The 21,741-nt window shown below is 42.8% G+C and overlaps 1 protein-coding gene across 1 annotated transcript; it reads left to right on the forward strand.

Annotated features, from left to right (window-relative positions):
• Positions 1 to 68: 68 nt before the first annotated feature.
• DESI1 (desumoylating isopeptidase 1) lies at positions 69 to 21,334 on the forward strand. The gene is made up of 6 exons (XM_088468065.1): positions 69 to 295; positions 601 to 622; positions 6,282 to 6,351; positions 10,552 to 10,661; positions 15,702 to 15,824; positions 21,010 to 21,334. Exons 1-6 carry the CDS (start codon positions 205 to 207, stop codon positions 21,101 to 21,103), a joined length of 510 nt encoding a protein of 169 aa, XP_088324191.1. The 5' UTR covers positions 69 to 204; the 3' UTR covers positions 21,104 to 21,334.
• Positions 21,335 to 21,741: the final 407 nt, after the last annotated feature.

A 21,741-nucleotide genomic window follows, 5' to 3' on the forward strand; every position in this document is an offset into this window, starting at 1 on the left:
CAAATGGGCGTGGCCTCCTCCATAACGTAATGTGCGGCCTCCGGTGGGTGTGTTCTAGTGTACAGAGTCATGGCTCTGAATGGCTGATCTCCCCGCAGTGGGCGTGTCCAGTACTGTGTTAGCCCGCCCGCTGCTGCCGGGTTGTCAGTCAGACGCTGCTGCCGTTCCCGGAGTTCGGTGGGTGTAATACACTAGGTTGTTGCAATGGAGCAAGCCCCGGTACCGAATCCCGTCCGTCTGTACGTGTACGACCTCTCCCGGGGCCTGGCTCGCCGCCTCAGCCCTGTCATGCTGGGTAAATGCGTCTCTGAGATGTACTTGTATGTGCTGCTGTATGTGTGTGCATGCCGCCATGTATAGGGTACTGAGGTAACAGTGATTGTAGGATGCTATGCCCCAAGATGTCACCTGCGGTAGCCACTCGCTGGCAGAGTCACCAGGTGGAAGGAGATCCTGGAAACCTATATAGTCATGTAGTCAGAGATTTGCTAGAAAGCTCATATGTTGTGTGTATGTATATACTATATGCTGCTGCTGTCACCCAGTGAATTCTCTATATATTCTCTATATATTTTCATAATCTATCTTTGTTCTCCTCAGGGAAACAGCTAGAAGGGATTTGGTAAGTGTCTGTTTTTATTCCATTGTAGAACTTCTAAAAAATAATCCTAATGCTAAGCTAACTTTTTATTGTGCATTTTATAAAATGAAATAAAACTTCTGACAGCCATGCCCACCTTCAGCTGTTATTGGGAAAAAGTGGTCATGTTGCACACAAGTGCCATGTAGTAGGGCTCCCGCGTGTCCTGGTTTTGTTATATCAGCCTTGTTTGTTTCTCCCACTAAGATATGTACTTCATTGTGCCTAACTATCCCGTAATTCAAGCTTCCTATAGACCAAACGTAACGGAAGTGGATAGATCCCCTTTTGTATTTGTACCCTGACGTCGTCAGTAATACCTCTTTTCCACCAAAAACCTGGATCCGACCTGGGTTTTCAGACATGGTTCCACCCCAATTCAGACACTGTTTATATAGCACCATCAGTCTGGTTTATTTTCAGGTCAGCCCTGTTCACACTGAACCTGGGTCTGACCTGCTAAACTTGTAAGGTCGGTGACTGCTCCACAACCACCAATGAGCTAATTTTAGGCATGGTCGCATAACCCGGGTTGCGCCGTTTATACTGCACCATTACCTAGGTCCGACCCTGGTAGCTACCTGGGTTGGATTGCCGGGTCACTAGACCTGGGTTATTTTTCAGGGACCCTTTTACACTGAGCTGCCACCCGGGTAGACCCAGCAAAAACCAAGGTTTTTGCTCTGGTGTAAAAGGGGTATTACTGACCAACGTCATTCCCAACTATCCACGTGGACATAGAAGGGGAATCTAAACCTGTGGCGAGCGAAGTCAGCCACCCTGCTTGAAGTGTGGTGAGCAAACATGAAACCGCACTTATGCCTTCACTTCCAGGTACAAATACTGAAGGGGATCTATTCCATTCCAAAACGTAACGGGAAGGATGGGGATATTTTCTGATTTAATATAACTTTAAAAAAAAAAAAAAAAAAAAATTATTTTATTAGAGTTCAAAATAAAATATGGGTTAAATGATGGGGGAACTTCATTGTCAAATGAGCACCCAGGTTTTTCACTTGTAGTATGTAAGCTCTAAGGGCCGGATTCATTGCGGATCGCTATTGTGCTCACAGCTGCGATTACGCACGCAGTTCTGCTGCAAAAATATGCAAATGTTTGCACATGCTCGGTCAGCATAGAGAAGCCCACTATCTTTCTCACATCTGTATGACCTTGCAATCCTGCGTATACATTGGTAACATCGGACCCTCACGCAGAATTCTAGCAGGCCTGTTCTGTCTCAGAAATTGCAAGTCTTGTCACATGCAGTGAGTACTCAAGCTGTGAATGCTGTCGCAGTGGCTAATTTATGCACGCCCAGGAAACTACGTTCAGTGGACAGGCTCGCCTGCTTTTCTCCAACCACTCCCCCGTCACCATCCCCCAAACTATCCCATCCTTCACTATGCGATGGTTTTGTATCTGCGTACGTGATCGCAGCGCGATCGCAATACTAACCTGTGCATGCGCAGTACGCACCATCGGCCGCCTTCCACCCCATCTGTTTCCCACCTGTTTGTCTGCCCCTCCCCTTTAGAATGTAAGCTCTTATGAGCAGGGCCCTCTATCCTCTTGTGCTTCTCCTTACTTTACTTTCATCTACTTCAGTGATTCCCAACCTCGGTCCTCAAGGCACACTAACAGTCCTGGTTTTAGTGATATCCATGATTGTGCACAGGTGGTTAAATCAATATAACTGAGGTACTAATTAAGGCCCTCATTCAGAGCCGTACGCTCTGAGCAGAGCGCACGCTCTGAATGAGGGCCGCCCTCCATAAAAATGGAGCGTCCTCCTGGACGCTCGTATAGCTGTGGGTCACCACCCACAGCCTATACGAGCGTGCAGTTTGATGGTCGTGACCATCGCGACCATCGAAACTGCGAGCCGGAGCCTGCGGGTTGAGGTTTTCAACCGCAAGCCCCGGAGTGATTTTGGCTCTATCAGAGCCAAAATCACTCCCACTGACATCACTAGTGGTGTCAGTGGGCCGGCTTCTGATGGGAGGCGTTCCCGTGGGAACTCCCCCGTCAGGGAGGCACGCCCACCAAAGGGGGCGTGCTGTCAATCAACATCGACAGCACACCCCCTTTGATCAGACACAACGAGCGAAGGAAAGTCCTTCGCTCGTCGCGTCTGGCGCATGCGCACGACGGAGCTCCCGCCGTCATGCGCAGAGCACAACATCGATCCACTTGCGAGCGGACAGCCGCTTGCGAGTGGGTCTGAATCAGGCCCTAAGTCACTTGTGCTCAAGTATGGCTATCCCTAAATCCAGGACTGTTAGTGTGCCTTGAGGACCGTGGTTGGGAACCTCTGATCTACTTCTTACTCCCCACTAGAGCACCTAACACTTAGTTGCTTAAGCTCTGCTGCTTATGTGGGTGTTGTGGTCACTAATGTAGCAATGTATATTATCCATGTCTTTGTCCTGCATTCTATTGTATTGTTCTGTAAGTCACTGGTCTCGTAATTGTTTATATATTTTGTAAGGCGCTGCGGAACACTTGTGGCGCCATATAAATAAATTATGATGATGGTAATAATAATCGGCTGATCTGCGTTCGCTGTTGGTATTGCGAAATCCGTGATGAATCAGTCCCTAAGTTGAGTGTCTGGCTTTCCTTTTTTAAATATAGGTGTTGAGGTTTGGATAGCTTAATAGAAACCCCAAGTTTTAACTCGCGAGAACTGGGGTAGCTCTCTGTTGTTGCACTAAATAGATAAGTGATTTTGGGAACAAAATTGCTAAAGTGTAATCAGAAGTGTTTCCTTCCAACATGCCTATCTCTTCATAAAGACAAAATTGTGTTATCATGAATTTCCCTGTGTATGAAAATCAAGACTGCTGTATAGGCGATCTGTATTGGTTTTCCCCTACCTGTGATCAGTACTTGGTGCAGTGTAAAGCTGGGCATACACTATACAATTTTCTGTCAGATATCTGTCCAATCTCGCTGGTTGGAATGAAAACCTGGTAATGTATGGGAGCCAATGACAGTCGTCCATTTGCTCACAAACGCTGGAAAATAGCCAAAAATGGTTGTTCAGACAAATTGGTTAAAGGGGCCTATCCATTAGCAGATCTTTCTGAAAGACAAAAGATTTATCTTTTGAAACTTCCTGGGGCTGCTGTGACAGATATCTGTCATGTACATGACAGATTTTTGCGAATGATGAACGATATTGCATAACATCATTCTGGGAGTGGATTTGTTTTATGTTTCTATTCATTTTCATAAAAAAATCGTTTGTCGTTTACCATGACAGATGTTTCTAATATCTGTCAGCGATAAACGATAATTGACTAACATGTTGGAGAGACAAAAGACCCAATTTGTCGGCCGCAGGAGTGCGCATTTTTATCGTTCAGAGCCTATCCATTAGCTTATAAATTGAACGATAAATTGTTCAAAATTATCTGCTAAGGGATCGGCCCCTTAAAACACACAAATTGAACCAATTTTATAAATTTGTTGTGTTTTTTTTTGTCCTTTTCAGTGTTTAAAACCATATGATCGACTGTCATTTGCTCTCATACATTACCAGGTTTTCATTCCAACCAGCCAGATTGGACAGATATCTGACAGAAAATTGTATAGTGGATGCCCAGTTTTAAGTTGGGTACACATTATATGATATGTTGGTCAAGCTTGCGATCCACAATGGCTTGTAATGACAAGCGTATAGTGCACAGGTTCTCAATCTCTGTCCTCAGGACCCCAAACAGTGCATGTTGTCCATGTCTCCTAACAAAATCACAAGTAAAATTAATTACTGCACCTGTGGATATTTTAAAATGTGTCAGTGAGTAATGAGTATACCTGTGCATCTGCTAGTGGTGACCTGGAAAACGCGAACTGTGTTGGGGTCCTGAGGGCCGAGTTTGATAACTACTGGTATAGAGTGTACACCCAATTCGTCATTTGATGAATTGTGTGTTCTCATCTTTCCAATTGATGTGCAGACGCAATGTAATTACATTAAGCACGTAACGATATATATCACTTTGTACGGTGGATTGCCTAGCGTGTATGGCGATGCGATATATTGATACATTACATTGCTGCTCTGCTGGATCGGTGCATTATTGATATGTGTACCCAGCTTTACACATACTTAATGATTGCTAACATTTCAGATCCAGGTTACATTGACTTTGCCAACCTGACAATAGTAAAGAACTGATACGGGCTCCCTGATTTAAAAAATAAATAAATAAAATTTTAAAAAAATTGTAAGAGGGAATTTTTAAATACTGATACTCTTTGTAGAGAAGTATATATGGGAAAGTATTATAGCTTTCTAGACACTAAGGGGTATATTTATTAAAGTGCGGGTTTTTATAAATGGAGATTTTGGCCATAGCAACCAATCGGATTCTACCTATTCTCTCCTAGAATTATCTGATTGGTTGCTATGGGCAACATTTCAAATTCTAAAAACCTGCACTAGTAAATATACCCCTAAAACTAAAGTAAGTCTTTATATAGTGTGTGATACACTGTATCAGGGCTATTTTTCTGGAAACATGTTCAGGAACTGTGAGTGGAGCTATAGAAAAACAATAATAAAAAATAAATGAGATATATAATATTCGTGTGGAAAAAAAAAATGTGTGTATATATATATATATATATATTATATATATATATATATATATATATATATATTTATTTATTAGAAGGGACTTTAAAATAAAACTTATCTTATGGGAAAAATACAATTTTGGCCCAGGATATTACATCATAGTTAATGAGGGAATCGGTATGGAATCCCGGCTGGCCGGCAGTTCGATGCCCGGCAGCGGAAGCCCGACAGCGCTAGAAATCCTGATCGTCCCTTAGGTAAGTATAACCTAACCCTCCTTATGGGTGCCTAACCCTAAGTGTCCCCACCCCCCTCCCCCTGTCCGCTCACGGCGCCCAGCATCCCTTCGGTCGGGATGCCGGCGTCTGGTAAATGACAGGCATCTACATATAGATGCCAGTCATTTATCCCACGCCTGGATAAAGCGGCCGGGAAGCTGGCTGTCGGTATTAAGGCAGCCGGTTTCCCGACTGCATACCATTAATGAGAGGGCCAGGAACTGAGTTCCTGCTGAAATATAGCACTGCGAGGAATCCACTTTATTTTTAATTAATATATTTTATTTTACTTTGATTACACAAGTAGTCTGTCATAGAATATAGTGGAATACCTGCCTGGCTATGCCAAGCAATTACTTCAGAAAAGAGGGGAGGGGGGGAACCATGGCTCATCAGAACTAGAGATTGTAATGTTTTGCTGATACTTGTAGTTCCATAACATCTGGAAAGTAAGTTGTTCCCTTTTGTCTTCATTTAAAAATCCCTAAGGCAATAATGTGTTCGTTTGTTTTTTGTGTTTTGTTTTTTTTGACGAATTAATGTAATTTTTCTATAAATCTACACTGTTTTGGATGGTATTTTTTCTTCCAAGATAAATAGTTGACACTGTTAGATGGTATTTAATATATTACTTCTTGAAGGCCCATGAAACGTTAATACAAATGGTTCTGTCCAAAAATCAGTGTGTTTATTCTCCTAGCTAAGCGTTAAGTGGCTGTAGAACAGTCTCCCTAATCACCAGATGCCGCTAACAGTTCTGTGCTTTGTTGCCTAGGCACACTTCCATCATTGTCTTTGAAGAGGAATTCTTCTACGGTGGAGGGGGCATAACAAGCTGTGTGCCGGTAAATACATTAATGCCAGTGTCTCCAGTGTTATGGGATGGCTTCCTTAGCTTGTACAATCTTTTAATTAACAGGAGCATAACATAAATGTTTTACAGTATGCCACTTTAATGAAGTTTGTAGAGGATCAGTACTTCCAAAACATATAAAATACACTATGCTCATTTGGTTAGGGCCAACTTTACCTTTTATCTCATACTGCCGTACATTAGTTTTGTCTGCAATATGATCCTATTAATTTATAGTTATATAGTGAATTAACATTTCAGGTTTAATACAACAATCTTAGATTTCCAGCTGTATCAAAATTTTAATAGTTTATTGTGTTAAGAAAGAAATGTCAAATGTTTCACTTTCATCATAGACCTTTTTCAAGGTTAGTAACACCACACAACCACTCTAAACCTTGTGCTTTAATTTTGTAAGGTCTGAAGACCTGTTCATTATGTTGAATCCATGACTGCTGCCCTTCTGCAGTATTATTTCAACCTCTTCTTGGATGGCACCCAGAACTTTGCAAGGAGTAATGCTATGAGTGACAATTAGATATAATTATATCTCAAGCATATTCCAGAATGTCCAGAAGTAAGCCAGCACACAATATTTACTAAAGTGAAAAAAAAAAAGTGCAATAATATAACATCCTGCCATCAGTCACACTAAAAGGAGCAAAAATTATGTATAGTCATTCTATGTCCGGCACAGGTGTGCGTGTCTATAAAGGGGGACATGGTCACGAGAAAATGGGTGTGCCGTTTTAATTACTCTTGGGACGTGCCCAGCACTTATCTGTAATTTTCATGTGGATTGTTATAAAACTCCAGCCTCCTCCTCTATGGAGGGTCTTTTGCCTATGACGACCACCTGCTGTTCCCTAAGTGTTGGATGCACACACTGGTACTTAGGTGGCTGCCATGTCTTGTACCTCCGAACAGTAGGGGCTTATGCAACAGAGACAGGAGATCACTAGGTAATAACTGGAGTAGTAGTATATAAGCAACAGTAATATGGCAAAGACACCGTTAACTCAAGTACTGCCAACCCCCACTAGTTTTGTCCAGTACACTGGAACAGGTAGTAGCAAGGGTATAATATGCAGACAGAGGATATGGACACTGACCTAACTGCCGTAGATGCAGGGGGTGCAGTTGCTACGGGGCCGGGCAACCTCCGGGACCCGTCCCTACACCTATGGTGCCAGGCCAAAGCTGGATTAAGGGGTGGGCGCAGGGGGTGAGTACCCCGGACTCCCTTCTCTCAGGGGGACCCCCAGCCAGAACTGCTACAAACCAAATTGTTCCCACTGGTGCTGCTGTGTGGGAACGATTGCCACCACCGCCCCGTGCTGCTGCTGGCGTAGAGGCTGGAGAGTAACAGATTTGTTCCCCAGTCAGTGCGGTGGCCGGCACCCGACACCTGTCTTCACTCCTCCAACGGTGAGCTGAAAAGCCGCAAGCGGCGTATAGCTACTGACACTGGGGAATAAGATGTGATGATGTCTCATCCCCAAGAAGACGACGAGGGAGCCGAGGGGCAGGAGGCTGGACTCTGGAGCTGCCTCTCAAAACTGTAAGGGATGGGGGGATAATCATTAAATATATAAGGGCTGGTGGTGAGGGGTGATTATTAAATATATAAGGGATTTGTGTGAAGGAGGAAGAGCAGATCATTACATATGTTTTATAAGGGGTGGGGGGGTGTGGAGTAGGAGTGAGAAAATTAATACATATATTGCTTAAAGGGTGAGAGTGATGAGTTGTTAGGAGGGGAAAAGATTAAAATATATATATGTATATTGGGAAGGAGGGTGGGGAGGGGCATTTACTGTGTGTGTGAGCACAGCCGGGGGTGGGGGGTTGGTGCTGACAACGAGGAGTGGGCCCCCCTGTCTAAAGTGCCCCAGCCCCCCAGTGGCTTATTCCGGCCCTGTGCCAGGCCAGCAGTGTGCTGCGTAAGGCAGGCACATTTGCTCCGTCTCTTCTCACTAACTGATTACTGAGAGGAGGTGTGGCCGTGATCAAGGGTTGTCCCAGCATGGCTCCTCCTAGCATCAGTCAGTGAGGAGAGATGGAACCGATCGGATGAAGAGATGCAGCACGTTGCTGAAGGAGGACGCGGCCACGGAGCAGAGGTAAGTCAGGGGGCCCCACTAGGTCTAGTTACACCCCTGGATATGGACATCATATAAAGTAATGCAATTCTAGAAATGCAGCAAAGTTATAGTACACACAGATCTGCACCATAGTTAATGCAATAGCAATGGTTAAGCACAATGGCTAATGGCTCATGCTACACCCAGTAGATAGCCACAGCTAGGAAGATGAATACGGCCACTTATTATTGCAGCCACACATTATAGAAAAGCAGTGGTATTTAAACAGTGATTCCAGCAAGGCACAGGTGGATTACTCAGCAGATGATGAATGCACAGGTCACAGCAGGATACTAACGAGTAAATAGTAGCAGAGGCAATGCATAGTAGTGAACAGTAAACAAGATTAGGGACCAAATGACAAGGCTCCAAGAAGAACTATCACCGACATGGATGTTTGGATCTTGCTGCCTTTTAACAGCACTGATAGCCAATCAGTACTGTACTTAACCATATGAATTGCAGCTGCTGGGCTGCACGTAACTGTAACAAAGCCAGGACCAGAAGGCACTGCGACTGCAGAGTCCTAGTAGCCTAGCAACCACTGAGACCACCAGATAATGCATCTTGCGTGACGCTGTGTCCCGGTTGCCCAGCAATGACTAGGATCCATGATGGAGGAGAGCTGCAACTGCGGCTCGTAACATGAATATGACAAGCCTATATAAAGTTCTACAACAAAATGGCCGACCAGGTCAGTAAATAACCAGTAAAAAAAAAATTGAATTACTGTTATCTATACTTTGACAAAGACAGTATAAATAAAGCCACTACATTCCATTTCACACCTTTTTTATATATAAAATAATTTAATTCCTAAAAATAAAAACACCTATAGATGAAGTACTGATAATATGTGAACTAGCCAAAATGGCCACTGATGTACAGTACTACTACCTCTAGTGTGTATTATCATGAAGCTGGATAAAATGCCTTTCCCAATATTTTATATAGTTTGGGATGTTCTATTTATACTGATTAGATATAATTTTGGATTAATGTTATCTGCTTTCAGCCGTATAGGCCGAGTCAAAATCGTGCCTGTGTTTTAGTCAGCACTTTAATGACATAAGGTGTAAGGGGGTAGCGTGGATGTGTTTATTATTTAAACATGACACCCTGTTGAAGCTAATTTAGATGTTCTAGTGTTCCTGATAGACTTCAATCACCGGGTGCTGCACCCTGTCCCATTTTTAGAAGTTACAATGCGGCCAGCACCTTTTCCAGCACCCTGCTGGGATCGCTGCGGTGACAACCTGCAGAGCTATATCAGCTCGCTCCGGCTGTCCGCTCTTCCCGGCTGCATAGCTCCCCCGGCGAGTGAATAGATGCCGCACGGCGCATTTATTGACAGTAAAATCTTATAATATACAGTCTTGTTTTGTACAATGTTTCCAATTGCAATCCAATGTGGAGTATAAATAAATGTTGACAATATTATTAAACCTATTCTAGATGATGATTTTTTTTTTAGATACACAATATTCTATCTAAAGTAACTTTTTAAGGGCCTGAATTCTAAGCACTTTTTTTTATTTTTTTAAAGAAATGTATATGTTGATATGTATTCTATATAGCAATAAAAATAGTTGACCCTGTATTGTAGAAAAACTGAATTCAAAATCTTAATATGAAAAGCTACTAATACTATTTACAATTGTAAGTATTTTGGGATTTCCTTTAACAAAAAAAAAACAAGTGGCGTTTAGTGTCCAGGGGATTCTAGATACACAATATTTTAATTGTGTTCTCTACCACAATCTCTGAATCTGTTTTCTTCACAATATTTTCATGTTAATAATGTTTTCCACTGGATGACGTTTGTTATGTTATGGGAGCATAAAGACATCAGTGTAAAACTATTCTGGAATGTTCATAAATACAAATGGTTTATTGGTTAGTATTATCAAGTTTGAGGTCAAGGACTATGATGGTTAATTTGTGACAACTATTTCCTTAACTTCTAAACAAGCTCCAATTCATTACAACTGGTAACTATTAAAGTGTATATGTTCTGATTATCTGTGATGCTTCCATTTTTGTGTTAGGGAGGCACACTGTTGGGTGACCCAGACACCGTGGTGGATCTTGGGAGCACTGAAGTGACAGAAGAGATCTTCCTAGAGTACCTGTCTTCTTTGGGGGAATCTGGCTTCAGGTAGGCCTTGGACTTATTAACAGTAAAACTTTAATGTTTTTTTTAAAATTTAAATGAAAAAATAAAATGAACAAGCTAGAAAATACCTATCTCCTTCCATTGGTGTCATGTAATTGCTACAGATGTGTTCTCGTACAGCCAGCGTTTTTGTGCTATATAGTGGGAGGTGCTTGGTGCGACGTAATGTCTTGCTATGAATAGCTAGTTTTATACTTTCACGTTTTAGTATTTTTTTTTCGCAGTGCAGCCACATTCTGCCCTCCTCCCTTTTTTTTTTTTTTTTTTTAACCAGGTAGGGTGCGGCGCCCCACTAAATTAGCCTAGCGGGAACGCTACTCTTATTTCCATCTTTTTCTAATCCTTTACACCGATATACATTGTCTCTTGTTCTAATTTTCAACCTTTTACAATTTTTCTGTCCTATTTTTTGTTTTGCTTTGTGTTGCGTTTTTTTCTTTTTTTTTTTTTTTTCTCTCTAACATCTAACTGTGGGATACTGAATACTTTGGAGTCTAGGTAGCAGTAAAAGTAGCTTGGGCACTGTAAGCTTACTGACAAAAGCTCAAGTCCCCCCTCAGCTTGGAATGCCTGAACCAAGCTGCTGAGGTGTGGCACTTCCTACCACTTATCGCAAGCTTCCGCCTCTGGGTTTGAGTGGTCCCTGCCGCTGGACTGCATGGCACCAGAAATGGAATTGGGCAGAGATTGTCCCTTCCATGTTAAGAGAGCCACGTTATGTGACGTTGCTGCCCATGGAGTGTTTGACCAGGGCCTTTTGGCCTCTAACTAAGCTGTATATGAAAAACTGGTTTGGTTTTAGGGTCTGGCACGGTCTGTCTACTTCAGGTATCCTCTTCATTGGAGAGGGTTGACTACTGACACCACTTGGGAGTCTGACTTCCTCCCATTTGGAAGGTGAGGTGTTGTGTTGTAAGGCTTTGACGCTGAGGTTTCCGCATGTGCTTAAGAGAATTCCAACAGGAAGCTGGGTGAAAGGCGTCCTAAGTTGAAGATGCATCATAAATCTAAAGTCCTCACCCAGGTGCTTTGTCACTATGGTGACAGCTATTTTTTTTTTCTCTAAGGAAAGCCACCTAGTCCCTTCATTCAGAAAGTATATTTATTCCATTCCCAGAACAGCAGGGAGGATTGGGCTTTCTTTCCCTTTGACCTAATCTGAACCTCAAGTCCCTAAATGGTTTGGGGTGGAAAGGTTCAAGATGAAGTCCGTGAGTTCATACATCCGTAGCATGGTACAGGTGGTTCTTGTGTCCTAGGACCGCAAGGACCCTTGCTTACATGGCACATTCTGGAAGGATAATCAGATGCCGCCTCAGGTTTTTCATTGCATATTGTCATATTTTGTTTTGGGCCCTGTCCATTAATCTGGCCACAGAACCAAGGGTGTTCAGCAAAGATCTTGGCAGTGGTGGTTGCCCTTCTAAGGTCCAGTGAGGTGATGGCCATCCCTTACCTGGACAATCTGCTTATCAAGACTAACTCACCAGACTTGCTTATGTTCTGAAGACAGCTAGAACTTGGAATCTCATGATTGGATTCTCAATATCAAGAAATTCAGTATGTCACCTTCCCACTAGATTCTCTTCCTGGACTGTCTATTCTTTACCCATTAGAAGGTGTTCTTTCTGGATGACAAGATTCTCTGGCTACAGGGGTTGGTAAAATCCCTGTAGTCTTGCAGGCAGGTGAACCCCACTTTTGCATGAACGTCCTAGGAAAGATAGTTTCCACCTTTTTAATGCAGTACAATTTGCAAAGTTTCAGATAAGGGTGTTCACAATACATTGTGATCCCAGCTTTTGACAGGGATAAATCTCCAAAAGAAAATGCTCTTCTCTTCTCTCACAGACACTGTAACAACATTTAGTGGTATATTTACTAAAGTGAGATTTTTTTTTTTTTTTTTTTAGAAGTGGAGATGTTGACAATAGCAACCAATCAGATTCTATCTATTATCTTCTAGAAGGTGCGAGTAAAATGTTAAGTAGAAACTGGTTGCTATGGGCAACATCTCCACTTCTAAAAACTCTCACTTTAGTAAATATACCCCTCAGAATCAACATCTATAGGACCTAGGAATTGCGCAGACAGCCATTTTATGTTATATTACTTGTCAAGGTAGCCTGTCCCTGAAACTGAGGGAGTAATCTCCCAGATCAGTGGGAGCATTCTTATGCTGGCCATACACGCTACAATTATCGGGGCGCCTGATATCGGCGGATTGCCCCGATAATTGTAGCGTGGGGGGGGGGCGACCGAGGGTTAAATATTGCTTGGTCGGGCATGCCGGATTGTCCAGCATGCCCATCCGATGCGATATTTCCCGTTAAACTGTCGGCCGCATCGGGCAGTGTATGCCCAGCCGCGGCCAACAGACAGACATTTCCTGTGTTCCTCCCTACGGAAGGAACAGGGAAATGTCTCCTCCCCCAGGGGCGGAGCGCAGATGTCTGCCAAATACACTGTGAGAGAAATCTCAGTGTATGCCGGTGACATCTGCGCCTGGCAGCCGGCCAGATAAAATGTCTGTCGGTCTGACAGGCATTTTATCTGGCCGTGTATGCCCAGCATTAGCGATGTGGCACAGGGCCTCTGCTGAGCTGCTTTTAATACTTTTGCGTTGTGTACCCTTATGTCCCAATAGTAGCCAGTATCCCAAAATGGAGTTTCTATTCCTACGTTAGATCCTTTTCTCTCCCGCCATTGGGGGACACTAGACCCTCACTATATGCTTTATGGGCCAAATGTAATAGGGTGAGAGTTTAGAAGTAAAACTCTAACATTGGTCGAATCTTATCTTCAAAATGGGAAACATCTGGATGAGAGTTTAAATTGTTAGTTTTTTAGTCTAAAAATGTGCAAGTTTGCCTGTTCTCAGACTCCATTACCATTGGGCAATTTAAAAAATGTGAGTTTTCTCACCCTATTACATTTGGCCCTGAGTTTGTATTTCTATTCTGTTTTTGTTCAGTGTTTTTCACTGTTTTCCTAGTAAGAAATGTTTTTGTTAGAGAATGTTGTTTATTTTCTCCTCTTTTTGATCTGTACTCCTGGCCTTCCCTTTTCTGCTTTGTTAGAAAACTACTGAAGACCATAGCGGCCTATGGGTGTATAGAGGGGGACGAGCCTCAGCTGGCAAATTTAAATTGCCTAAGCCTGTTTCACCGCACTGTATATTCCATAATATCCAGTGTCTCACAATGAGCGGTGAGAAATGGAATTAACATAAATACAAATATCTATTTTATTTTCTTAAATATGTGGTAAGGGGTTCCTCTAATCTTACCAGTGTGCACTAATCACCCCCACTTTAAACTGTGTCAGTTGATCCAGTTTGCCAGTCATGCTACCACAATATTCTTGATTTTCTCTTTGCAACAGGACTTATTGAATGCATACTTTATACCCACATTTAGTTGCTTTTATCTTCTTCGTTTTTATTTTTTTTTCTCTCACTCATCTATAGCCACAGTCTGTAATGAACGTCTTGTCGCAGGTAGTCACCACCTCACCATACAAGCTCTGTGTTACTTTGGTGTATGAGGATCTACCTTACCTTGGTACTTATTTTAGAATGTAGTCACTCATTTAGCATCTCCTTTCGATATCTGTACCAAGGACCAGCAAAAGCCCTGGGTTTGCCCTAAGCTGTAACCCTCCAATAGGAAGTGTGCACCCCTGCCCTCAATAGTTACGGCCTTAACAGGTGGGAGAAAGCCTCTGGTCTTGGGACTGGTAGTTTGGGTCTTGGCTGTGATATGTTAGCATACCTTTGGCATGGGGCAACTGCTTAACATTTAAAAAGCAGCTGACTGGTTCTAATTCATGTCAGAAGCTGGCACCCTGGTTAGGAACTTTAAAAACACTGGATGAGTGAGATTATTTCACTCCTTCAGTTTTTTAGGTGCCACCTAACCATTGACGAGCCTAATGCAGTGTTCTTCCCATATAAAAATAAATAAAAAGGACCAGATCCTACAGAGTGTGCCGTTTTTTCATAATCAGATGACTGGGCCTCTTATAAGAAGGAGAATTAATATATAAAATGTTATTTCAAATCATTATAAGAACATTTTATTATTGCGAAGGCCCCACCTGGCTACTTCTTGATGCCACACGGCTGGAAACATTTTCTGGGGAGAACACTGCTAATGGTAGTGCTTGCCTTTCTCTACTTTCTTTACATTGGGTGCAGAATACAGTAGGTCAGTGCAGTGGCTCTTCCTATCTTCCATTTTTGCTTCTCACCTTTGCAAATTCTTCCACAGTATTCGGTTTAATGGAATGTTTTTGCTCATGACACCCAGGGCCTGATTCAGACCCGGTCGCAAGCTCTGAGCGCTCGCAACCGGGTCGATTGTGGCCCAGAGCGCATGCGCATGACGGAGCCGGCTTGTGGTCACTGCTGCTATTCCTAATTTTGTATCATGTAATATGTAAAGGTTTTGTATTTCTCTACTGTGCAGCACTGCAAAATATATTGGTATTTTATAAAGGAAAGAAAAATAAATAGTTAAACATTTGAATAGTTATTAGTGTTTTGGGAATTGTTTCCTGTTCGGTTATGGAAAGGTTTGTCTGTATTTTTAATTTTCAATATAAGCCAATCCATTTCAATTTAAAACATACTGTTATTCTTTATTTTATTAAAGTGTTCATGTACTGTATTACTTCAATATGTACATCAGTACTTTTATTGCATGGTCTTGTTTTTTATCCAGAAAGTGTTCCATTGCATGGCTATGGTTACCTCATCACAAGCTCATTTATATTATTGTGCTGTAAAAGATGAGGTTGCCATTCCCTCGATAGAAAGACCAGGCTACTCTATTACTTTCATACACATTTGTGCCCCATTTAATGGCAATAAAGTAGAAGTGTGAAAATAAATTTTTTTTTTTTTTTTTTTTTTTTGTAATAAAATGTAATTTAGCAACAAACTACCGGTTTTAATTTTTTTAATCTCCATAATCAGGCAGAGATAGGTTTCATATTTGCTGCTCTGTTTTTGTTTCACAGTGGGGAGTCATACCACTTGTTTGATCACAACTGTAATACATTTTCCAATGAAGTGGCTCAGTTCCTAACTGGGAGGAAAATCCCTTCATACATCACAGAATTGCCGTCTGAGGTCTTGTCCACGTGAGTGCCTTCACTACCTAAGTTAATGAGGGTCACAACCTGATACAAAGTAGTAATAATTGTGAAACCCTTTTACAGCTATGGGAAGGGAAACAGAAATAAGTAAAACATATATATATTGACTAGACAATGTAAATATTTGCATGATTTGTGGTGCAACTTTTTCCCATTTTCCAGTTCATCAGCACTTATGCCCCCTTGATTTTGCATGGAGTTCACACTATATTGGTTCCCTTATTTATTCTTCCATTCATCCTCCGCTGAACCTTAATCTTTATTTAGCTGATTTTTTATTTTTTTTTTCTCTTTAAACTCCTCCTGTGCTTCTGTTATGGAGCACCAGTCACCATGTTGACATGGAAATGTCGACGTTCTTCACAATGCCGACATTCAATTTAGGCACTAGGGGAGGGATAGGGGTAGTGAACCAATTCATCAGATGACTAATCTGGAACTCTGCAGCACCGCTGGAGCAGGTTAGTGAAGCCACTGTACCACCGGGACTGTTTTGTGAACATTTTAATCATGTCAGCATTTCATCACTGACATGAATGTCAGCATTTCATCACTGACATGAATGTCAACAAAATAAAATGAACCCCTCTCATGCTTGGTCCATAATAGAAATGGGTATTATACCGATCCCTTAGTAATACCGAGGTAAGAGTTATATTCTGTTACCATGTAAATACGTATAGCATTGTTCCCTCCCACCCACCGGAAAAAAATAAAACTTAGTTTCCGTCTGCTTCCAATCTTCCGTATTAGACGATGCACACTGATCCCTATATATCTGCCTCACTGATATCTCGCACACGTGATGCACGTTGATCACTATGGAAGTGTCTCACTGACTTCAAGCAAACTGGGATACACAGTCATTAAATACCACTTATTTACCTCTGTGGAGTCTGTCCTGGGTAGCGCTGAGATCCGCTTGCGCTGAGGCCGTACATCACTCCCAGATGAAGCAGTGGTTATCTCAAGTTGCACACCGCACCTGGCTGGTCTCGAGATCTGTCTGTACTGTTCCTGCCCAGTGTTCTGTGTCTAGGCATGGAGATGGCTCCCCGCAGCACTCTGCTCAGTGTGCTTGCTCAGCATTGTGGTACACAGGCCACACGCCAGAGTTCCCTCCAAAACTACAGTATGGGTGCAGCCCTGTTGGGGCACCCGACACTCCTCCCATTACTCTGAGCACTGCTCCCAAGACCAGCTGATTGCGGCATCCAAGGTACTTGGCCCTATAAGATCTGTTTCCGGATTGGCCCACATTGCCAGTACAACGTCAGTTCTGCTCAAGTTACAGCTCTGTGCTGAGCTCCCAGGTACTTTGTATCTGTACGGTTCTAGTCTGTCCTTTCCAAATCTGGTACATGCAAGTCTCCATTCCCATCAGGGCCGGATTAAAGCTTGTGGGGGCCCAGGAGCAACTAAGTTGTGGGGGGCCCATCTATAAAATTGCACTGCCTCACACAGCAACTACTATGCCCCTTACATTGTCTCTCTTTACTCTCCATGGACTGGCAAGGTCGCAACATACTACATAATGTCCGCGACACTGCTGGGAATGGACTCCCGGCTGCATAGCGGACATGATCTAGTACACTGTCGGGGGCAAACGCAGGATTATGAGTGCTGGGATATATAGATGGATAACATAGATGTATAAATCGAGATATATTTATAGACCGAGATAGGGGGGAGAGGGAAGGGGAGAGATAAAAATGGGAGGGGGGAGGTAGTGAGAGAGAGGGAAACAGCGATGAAGGGGAAGAGAGGAGGTAGTTAAGGGTGAGAGTGAGCGGGAGGAATGGACTGAGAGTGCACACACAGTACCTGCATCATCAGCTTTTTGATGGGGGCGGTCACTCTACTGTCTTAGGCCCCGCCCCCTACCCATACACCTGCAAATCATGCCATCAAGGGGAGCGGGGCTTCCATAGTCGGCACAGCCACGGTCAGGTCCATCAGTGAGTGTGTGTACTGTGTAAGTGATGGTGCCGGCCAGGGAGAGTCAAGACTGCCGGCCAATATTTGCGGCGGTGTGGGTGGCCCTGGGCCACCGCCCCGACCACCATGCCTATAATCCGGCCCTGATTCCCATCAGCATTCTAGTCGGGATTTACCAAGAGGCTTGTTTCTATCTCCGACCATAGGTCCTAAGCTGATACTGTATTTCTGACAATATCTCCAACATCCGTTCCAATTCAACATCCAGTTCAATAAAGTTATTCTTTATCTGTTTTTATATTCGGGCTAACCATCAGCCATTCCACTGCCTCCTCTCTTCTCCCAACACATGACAAAGAGTTGTCTCAAACCACCCAGTTTCATACATGCCTCTTCAGTCTCCACTTCAGCCTCCCACTCCTGTACCAGCCAACCCCAACCCTCAGGCATGACAGATACAGTGATACCTATACACTGGCTACATACTTGCATACATTATGATCCCTACACATAGGTTCCAGTTCTACTCGACAATATTACACACTACATAAACATCTGATTCAAGGGTATTGTCCCGCATATCTGCAAGTTTGACCAATTCGAGGACAATTGGGAGATATCCCAAGGGTTCTGCAGCGCCTTACAAATGAGCAAAACAAGAAAACAGTGACTTACAGTACAAAACCATGCAGGATAAGGACATAGTTTATAAACATTGCTGCAGCCATGATCAAATAAGCAGCAGGATGGCAGCAACCAAAGCTTAGGTGCCATTGTAGGGATTATAAGATAATGTAAGTAAGGGAAAAGAGAAGCACATGAGGGAAGAGGGGCCCTGCTCATGAGAACATTCAAACGAAGGGGTTGGGACAGACACTGGGGTGATGCAGATGGGGTAGAGAGTGAGGAAGGAGCATGGAACAGTGGGTTAGGATGAGAGCTAGATGGCTTTGATGAAGTGAGTTTTGAGAGCCCTTTTGAAGTTTTTAGTGGCGAGTCTGATGGTGAGAATTCCAGAGGTAGGGAGCAGCACGGGCAAAATCTTGGAGTAGCAGGAAGTAATCATTTGGCAAGAGAGGCGTCATGCATTTGTATAGCGAAGAAGGTGGTAGTGTTAAGAGAAATAAGGTCAGAGATGTAAATGGGAGAAGATTGGGTGAGGGCTTTGTAAGTGAGTGTGAAAAGCTTGAATTAAGTTCAGAAGGGGATTTAGTGTAGGAGAGAGGAGGCAGATGTACATTTGGAGAGGAAGATGAGCCAGGCAGCAGCATTGAGGACAGCTGGAGTGAAGAGAGTTGTGAGTCAGGGAGGCCAGAAAGGAGGAGGCAACAGTAGTCCAGTTGGGAGATAACCAGTGAGTGCATGAAGGTCTTAGTTGCCTCCTGGGTGAGAGTCTCTAATCCTGGAGATATTTCTCAGATGGAAATGGCAGGACTGTGAAAGGTACTGTGTGGCTTGAAGGAGAGGGAGGAGTCGAGAATAACTTCAAGACAGATATGGAAACAGAAGGAGATTTCCAGTGAGCTGTTACCTGTAAGACAGAAGATGAGATGGATAGATAAAAAAAATATTTTTTTTTTTTTTTTGGACCATCATTCACCAGGTCACTAGCTATTTTGTTTTTCATCTCTTCTCCCCCACAGTACACACCAGTTCAATCTCTGGGTGGGCTCTGTCCATGTATTGGAGAGGATCTCTTAGACTCCTCCATTAGCAGCAGGATGTGAATTAATGTATCCTAACTTTCTCCTCTGAGTGCTCTTTCCACTACAGTGCACCTGCTAGGTCCCCTGGATTCTTCTCCACAGCTCTCGGTGTATTAGATAGTCTTGGGGCCTTGGAGCTCAAATTCAGCTATAGGGCGAGTACTGCCAAGAGGACAGAGGTGGTACAGTGCCAATATGTCCCTAGTGCAATTCGTCATCCTCGGGGGTGGGTTTCTTACCATCACATGTGCACATGCCACAGTCACGCAGGTGCGGCGCACATAGGATTTTTACCATAACTGAGGGGGAGAACATCCACACATGGGCGTGCACCTCCCTTTAATCCTCAGTAAGCTTGTGTGCACCACCAGGGGGCGCCCGAGTTGCTAGACTGCCAACATACATAATTATACAGTATATTTAGATATTTTTATGTAGTGTGTGGTTTGTTTTTTTTTTTTTTGTTCTGGTGTGTGGGATTGGCAATGACACATGTAATAGAAAGTTAGAACTATCGTTAAATTGTAGCTTTCTGCCACTGCAGTACTATTATGGGACCAGTATATTGGCCATTCCTAGTATGAGTTTGACATAAGAGAAGTACAGATTCCTTTAAAGAGGATAGAATTGTAGAAGCCACTCTAAGGGGGTATTCAATTGGGTGCGAGAATAGCAAAAATCCTGCACCTGCTGGCTTTCTCTTGCAGATGCAGGATTATTGTTTTCAATTCGGTAAGGGGTTTATCATTTTAATTTTTTTTATTTTATTTTTTTTCTCTTGTGCACCTCCACAGCACGACCTAGTTTTCCTAAAATCCATATTTTTAGGAAAAATGGTCAGAAATTTCTCTGGGACCCCTGCAGCACCCCCCTTTATGACTAAGCAATTAGAAGTTTCCAATTAGCTTAATTAGTCATTACTCCCCTTCCGAAGTGTGTGTGTGTGTGTGTGTGTGTGTGTGTGTGTGTGTGTGTGTGTCCGTCCGTCCGACCACAGGAGAAGTCGGGTGTCTTTTTTTTTTTTTTTTTTTTTTTCTCTGGCAATGCAGGGTTTTCAAGGTTTTAGGGGCATATTCGCTCCCAATTAAATATGCCCCTAAATGCTTATAAATATTGGCTTTTGTGTGTTTTGCCATTGCACCAATGACATGTTATTGCCATATGTATTTTTTTTTATTTGTTTGTTTTGCCCGTCCCATACAATCCTTTTGTGTAGTACTTTTTCACACTATAATTGCAGCAAATGTGCCATGCCTATTGGCATCAAGAAAATCTGCCTACCCTTTTAGGATTTTCAAATTATGCTATGGTTGCAGGCCACATTTCCTGCCTCAGTTTATCAACACAAGGGTTAATATTCTTGATTGAGATATAGAGATATATATATATATATATATATATATCTCTATCTCAATCTCAAATATAATTATTTATTTATTTATACTATAATCTCTCACAATCCCTGAAACATACTTCACTCATATATTTCTAATTTCTTAACCATAAATGTTTTGTTTTTTTTCCAGACCTTTTGGACAAGCCCTTCGTCCATTCCTGGATTCTGTTCAAATTCAACCTCCTGGTGGAAACAGTTTTAACAGGCACAGTGGACCAAGTTAGCCGGGATGTGCTGCTTCCCAGTGAGGGCAGTGCCCCCACTTTTTAACTTAACACTTTTAGTATCTGTTTCTGACCATAAGTGTTCTTTTGTTTATATCCATTTACACCAGGATGTTATAACATAATGTGATAATTCATGTTTGTCATTTCATCAAAAAAGAGCTCCATTAAAAACCAATGCAAGTGGTTTTTGGGTGGAGTACAAAGTGTCAATAAAAACCGATCACATGACCTGCTGCACTTCATTTCCTGGATCCACCAATGTCCCGACAGGTCTAATTGTTAAATGCCGTTCTCCTATATCTTTTTTTTTTTTCTTTTCTGTATGAGCAACTGTAGATGCACCGAGTGTCTTATTCACCTGAATGTGCATTTTTCTGGTGAGGCACAGGACTCTGGCAAACAAGCAGCACTACTACAGCTAACTGCTAGTGTTGCATTAAAGGAGCTCTTCCAGCTAAATGTCAAAGTTTTTAAATGAGCTGCCATTCCTCTTTGGGAAAATGCATGTCTATTCCACTGGCTAACACTTATAACCTGTGTAGTAAGCCAGGACCTGTGTCACTGGAACAGTGTAGCCCTAGGAAACTGTTAAGCATGCAATTCATGGGGTGTCTCTAAGGGGAAGATCAGCTCCA

The sequence above is a fragment of the Taudactylus pleione genome, unplaced genomic scaffold (genome assembly GCF_031769625.1).
Source record: "Taudactylus pleione unplaced genomic scaffold, aTauple2 ptg000080l, whole genome shotgun sequence".
Classification (NCBI taxonomy): Eukaryota; Metazoa; Chordata; class Amphibia; order Anura; family Myobatrachidae; genus Taudactylus; species Taudactylus pleione.